The 6,275-nt window shown below is 51.5% G+C and overlaps 1 protein-coding gene across 1 annotated transcript; it reads right to left on the reverse strand.

The window, feature by feature from the left end:
• Positions 1–1,269: 1,269 nt before the first annotated feature.
• Positions 1,270–4,997, reverse strand: LOC136106314 (olfactory receptor 14J1-like). Its single transcript, XM_065846600.2, has 2 exons — positions 4,434–4,997; positions 1,270–1,299 (listed from the first exon to the last, which is right to left on the reverse strand). The coding sequence occupies exons 1-2, from the start codon at positions 4,995–4,997 to the stop codon at positions 1,270–1,272; spliced, it is 594 nt and encodes a 197-aa protein (XP_065702672.2).
• Positions 4,998–6,275: the final 1,278 nt, after the last annotated feature.

The following is a 6,275-nucleotide window of genomic DNA, read 5'->3' on the forward strand; positions in this document are numbered from 1 at the left end:
ACCACATGGCATTGTACCCAGCCATCACCCTCCTTGTGCTCCAGTGTGTGAGCAGATCAAACGGAGCTGCTTTCATCAAATGTATCCAATAGATTTCCTATCAAGGGTTTGAGTGCAGAAACGTTCCTCAGAGGACCTGCTGTATTTACTCTGGGGCATTTTATATCTCTGCTTCCGCCTCTGATTTTTATTTTCTTCTTCCTCTGTCTATTCTGACATGAAGGAGCTCTCCAAGGAAAAGATTCATGGAATCCTACAATACCGCAGGTTGGAAGAGACTCCTGAACATCATCTCTGTCCCACTGACCTTTATGGCACCCCAAGGTTCATTTGTGCTCCCTTGGGTTCATCTCACCACATGCACACATTGGACATGCACATGATGTGTATGGTTACAACTCATCTGTACCATGAAAATATGGACTTTTGACCTAGTGTTTCATAGAATCACAGAATGTCCTGAGTTGGAAGGGACCCACAAAGATCATTGAATCCAACTCCTGTCCCTGCACAGGACACCCCACAGGTCACACCGTGTGTCTGAGGACGTTGTCCAGTCTCTTCTTGAACACTGTCAGGTTGGGACCGTGACATCTCCCTGGGAGCCTGTTCAGTGTCCAGCACCTCTGGGTGAAGAACCTTTTCCTCATGTCCAACCTAAACCTCCCATGGCACATCTTCTGCCATTCCCTTGGGTTCTATCTTTGGTCATCACAGAGAAGAGATCAGTACCTTCCCTTCCTTCTCCCCTTGTGAGGAAGCTGTAGCCACCATGAGGTCTCCTTTGAGTCTTTTCTTCAGCTCTGATGCTGAGAAACCCCTTGGTTTGCTTTCTGAAGCAGAAAGGAGAAGCCATGACCTGCAGGCAATGGGAAGGGGGATCCTGTCCCTCACACACGGCTCAGGACTCTTCCTGGGACCATGAGATGTGGGTGTGCAAGGCCCAGGGAAGGACAACACTGGGACAACAACTTCCAGCTTCCCCAAGGGGCTGCAAGGAGGCACCGAGGCCCCAGTGCCATGAGGACAACATGGCTTCTCCTGGGCCTCAGTAGCAGAGACAACTGCCATGGCCAAGGGGACAGAGACCTGGGTTCTGTGGGTCCCTTCCAGCCTCACCAGCGCCCTTTTCCATCTCCACCACAGGCTGTTCTACACGATCCTACCCTGTTGGAACGATAAAGGACTCAGCACTCCGATTCAATGTGAATCACGCAAAAGCCATTTATTACAGAAACATATCTCCTTATATACGCAACTATTCTCTAATCACGAATCCACGTTCCAAGCATGGATACGCTAAATGAGTATCATGGGCAGTCCACACGCTGGAGCCCCACCGATGATAGGTCCGACGACTCACGCCATGCTGAGGCCCTGTTAATGAAGAAACGCCCCTCGTTCTCACAGCAGATTCTGTTCTCAGCTTCTCGAAGTGGCCTTGAGATTCCTTTGGGCCTGACTAATTCAACAACATCTCTCCTTCTAACGAAACCCCTTCACACTACCCCTGCCCCTCTTTCCCTGCAGGCTGCAGACACCCATCTCGCTTCCCCACCTGCTCTCACCCCAGCATTTCTGCACCTTCACTGATGTGTCTGCACCCTCTCTGGCTGCTCTTTGGAACACAAACCATGGGCTGACGCAACTCCCTCTGGGTGACCTCTTGCACCACAGCACTGCCCTTCCACTGACATTTCTTCCTCCTCATATCCAATCCTCACCTTCCAAATTGCACTTTGCATTTTATTTTTTTCTCTCTTCTGCTTTTTCCAACTACCATGGAAAGCTCAGCCGCTTCAGAAACTGCCCTTCATGCAGGGAACCCAACGCATTAGGCTTCTTGTGGTCTTTTACCTGACCTCACCATGATTTTCTAAATCCCATGACTGCTACGGGCCACTCAGCTTCTCTGACAGACACGACCATGTTCCTGCTGCTGTCCCGTCATGTTCTCAGATGGGATGGACATGATAACACAGCTCTAAGGCATCTCCTACCCATCTCCCGGGTAGGGCCTGTGGGCACCTAGGCAGAGGTTCTTTTCCAACCATGTCCCTGCTGCTGGGCTGTCACCTCCAGAGACAGAACTGACCTCACTGTCCCCTTCACAGCCACAGGATTCTGATTGGATTATGAGTGTCTGAAACACAACTGACCTCATAATACCACACTCATCCATCCTCCTCCTTAGCACCCAGGACCTCCCAAGACTGAAGCGTGTTCTACTCAGTCCTATACCTGCCCCTCTTTCCCACAGGCTGCAGACACCCATCTCACTTCCTCACCTTGTTCAAATTTGTCAAATATATTTCCCACTAACACTGTGAGTGAAAAGCACTCCTCACTGGAACTGCTGTTTTTATGTTAACACCTTCTAGATCTCCTCTACAGCCTTATTTTTCATTTATTCATTTATTTTTATTATTATTATTCTCCCTATTCCCTCTCCAGAAACCTCTCCAAGGCAAAAATTCTGTCAAATCACAGAATAACTCAGGTTTGCAGAGAGCCCTTGTCTCACTCATCTTTTCTCACTCATCTTGTCTCACTCTCCTGCTCAGGGCAGGGTGAACCAGGTGAGGTTGCTCAAGGACTCCATCATCCTCAAAGGCACTGAAAGTTCACTCCGTTACATCATAGGAGGGGAGAATAAAGATGTTCAACAGTGTTCCCCAAGTGCTGGCCACTGAGAGATGACACCAGTAACTGGCTGCACGGAGGACTTTGCATCTCTGATGATATTTGGGCTTGACGGTTCAGCCAACTTCCCATCCAGCATCCACTTCCTGAGCCCCATCAGCACCACTCTGGCCAAAACGAAACCATGGCTGAGCCTTGCAAACGCCCTGTACACAACATGCCTTTCTTTCCCCTGTCCATTTGGGTTCAGCAGTCCCTTCCTTGTCCTTCACATTCCTGGGAATGATTGCAGAAGGACGTGTCGCATTCCCTTCCCAGGGAGGGAGGTAGGGTGGCCAGCCTGTTATTCTCCCAGTTCCTACTCCTACTCTTCTTGAAGATGGGTTTGAGGTCTGTGTTTTCTAAGGACCCAAGAACCATTCTGGTTTCTATGGCACTTTTGACATAAATATCAGGGTTCTGTAAGGTGTCCACTGGTTTCATGGGCTCCTTATGCACCCAGGGATGCTCACAGACAGAGTCTGTCCCTTTTACACACAGAGGCAGGAGTCACAGTGTCCTTCTGGCTTCCTGTTGCCACTCCCAAAGGATGGGAGACACCTCACCCCTCTGCTGTGTCAGCTGCTCCGGACTTATCTGAGATGTCCCGCATCATGAGGAATGGAACGGGGACCTCAGTCAAAGGAAGTACAACCCAGTGCTGCATTCAGGTGATTTCCCATAGGTTGTTCCTCCCAATATAAAGTGAGCTCAAGACCTCGTGTGTTCCACAGGCCTTCACAGAATGGAAAGGAGTAGTTGATGGTGTTTGTGCTCACTCACGTTCATGTCACCTCACGTACATGATGTGCATACTCACATGTCATCTGTCCAAAGCAAACATGGACTGCTGAAACACTCATTGAGTGTCCATCCATGGAGGGAAGAACAGCCTCTTTTGGTGAGAGCGCAGGGCTGGAAATGGTGGTTGTGAGGGGCCAGTCCATGATGATGCCCTGTGGCTCCTTCTGAGGGGTGTCCAGTGCACAGGGGCACAGCGCAGCCCCTGCTCTGCTGGTCCTGCAGGTCTCTGGCAGGAGGCCTGGCTGTGAGAGTGCACTGCTGTGTGCCAGCCTGCACACACACACTGTTCAGCTGTGCCCTGGGGTTTGCATCCATGGCCACTTTCATATGCATATTCTTTAGAGAATCTTTGGAAGAAGACCTAAACCATCATGCTCTACCCGTAGGAGATCACCTTTCTATCTGGAAAGGCTGTTGTGAGGCCACCTCTGTGACACAAGTGCCCATTGCCTGTCCCTGCCTGCGTTCACAGCACTGACACACAGCAGTACAGGGACCAAGCTGCCAGAGCACTCAGGCCTTGCACCAACACAAGGGATGAGAAGGAGAGTGTGGGAGTGGAACCAGAACAGCTCTGGAAGAACAAGCGCTGGGACTCCCTGGCAGGGCTGCCAGGCTGGCCTCTTTTCCCCTCTACCCAGGCACAGGAACTGTCCCTCAAAATAGGCCTTGGAGGAAGAATTTCAGAGAAAAACGTCACTGCAGAGACCTTTATTTTGTTTAAATACACAGAGATAATGGCTCCATGTTTATACAGCCGGTTGGTTTAAAAGGAAAATCAGGCAATGAATTACAAAAGGGATGAACAAAATACCATGACTGATTAAAGAATAAACACCACCAACACACACACACACACACGTCTGGGCCACTAATGAGTTACATTAAAACTGTTGTCTGATAAAGAGAAGATGATGGGTATCTTATTCTTTTTGAAAAGCATCCACCATCAGTTTCCTCAGGGCATCCTTGAGCTCTGTGTTCCTCATGCTGTATATGAGGGGGTTCAATGTTGGAGGTATCAGCAAGTACAGAACAGACACCACCAGGTCCAAGGATGGGGAAGAGATGGAGGGGGGCTTCAGGTAGGCAAACATGCCAGTGCTGACAAACAGGGAGACCATGGCCAGGTGAGGGAGGCAGGTGGAAAAGGCTTTGTGCCGTCCCTGCTCAGAGGGGATCCTCAGCACAGCCCTGAAGATCTGCACATAGGACACCACGATGAACACAAAACAGCCAAATGCTAAACAGATACTGACCACCATAAGCCCCAGTTCCCTGAGGTAGGATTGTGAGCAGGAGAGCTTGAGGATCTGGGGGATTTCACAGAAGAACTGGTCCAGGGCATTGCCCTTGCACAGTGGCAGTGAAAATGTATTGGCCGTGTGCAGCAGAGCATTGAGAAACCCAGTGGCCCAGGCAGCTGCTGCCATGTGGACACAAGCTCTGCTGCCCAGGAGGGTCCCGTAGTGCAGGGGTTTGCAGATGGCAATGTAGAGGTCGTAGGACATGATGGTGAGAAGTTACAACTCTGCTGAAATGAAAAAGACAAAGCAAAACAGTTGGGCAGCACATCCCATAAAATAAATGGCTGTGGTGTCCCAGAGGGTGTTGGCCATGGATTTGGGGACAATGGTGGACATGGAGCCCAGGTCGAGGAGGGCGAGGTTGAGCAGGAAGAAGTACATGGGGGTGTGGAGGTGCTGGTCCCAGGCTATGGTGGTGATGATGAGGCCGTTGCCCAGGAGGGCAGCCAGGTAGATGCCAAGGAAGAGCCAGAAGTGCAAGAGCTGCAGCTCCCGTGTGTCTGTGAATGCCAGGAGGAGGAACTGGGTGATGCAGTTGATGTTGGACATTTGCTTTTCCTGAGTATGCCACACTGTCATGAGAAAAAAGCACAGTGAGAAGCCAGGGAAGAGTTCTCTGACAAACATCAAACCAACTCCCACAGACCCTCCCCTGTCACACGCAGACACTCTTTTTCTAGGACAACTTTCTCCAGCACTGTGGCTGGAGCCCTGCTTAGTGCTGGCCAAACGCGCAATCAAGAGCAGGGCCTCTGCCCATGGATTCTCGATAAATCAGCCCAGCTCTGCAGTGGGGACTGTCCTGGTTCTGCTAACACAGAAGGGCCATCAAGACTTACTTTCCCAATGATAAGGAACAGAGATGGTGAGGGTGGGTGTGAGAGAGGCCAGGGCAGAGGCAGCCGGGCACTCAGACAGCGTCACCCTTCCCCAGCTGTGCAGCCACCTCCCAGACACCAACATTGCCGGGCAGCTGCTCTCAGCCCCTGTGCTCTGCAGAGGAACTGGAGCTCTGGCTGCACAGGAGCTGCTTCATGCCTTGGAGCCCCCGGCCCTGAGGGCAGAGGCTTTGCTGGGTGGGACAGGAGGCCAGGGGGCTGCTCACAGGAGGGATCTGCACTGCAGGGGATCACAGGGACTTTTCTCTGTGCTCCCTCCCATAACAATTCTGGGTTTAGTTTCCTCTCATTTCTGATCATTTCCCTGCTGTGTGGAGATTCTCCCCCTGGGAGGTGTTTCCCCGTCCATGTCTCTTCCCTGTCAGTGCTCACAGACCCCATCCCACCCTCTGTGCCCTCCCCCGGCCCTACAGATCCTGCCTGTTCACAGGGCACTGCCTGGGGGCATCTTCCTGTTTGCAGGCTGGAAAACAGGACAGGTCAGACTAAGGCTGAGGGGTCCAGCCAAGGTGATGCAGGTGCTGTGCACAGGCAGAGGGGTGGTGAAGGGATGTTATGAGCCTTCTGGCAGATGTACTGATCA

This window comes from Patagioenas fasciata, chromosome 11, assembly GCF_037038585.1.
Source record: "Patagioenas fasciata isolate bPatFas1 chromosome 11, bPatFas1.hap1, whole genome shotgun sequence".
NCBI classification, from domain to species: Eukaryota; Metazoa; Chordata; class Aves; order Columbiformes; family Columbidae; genus Patagioenas; species Patagioenas fasciata.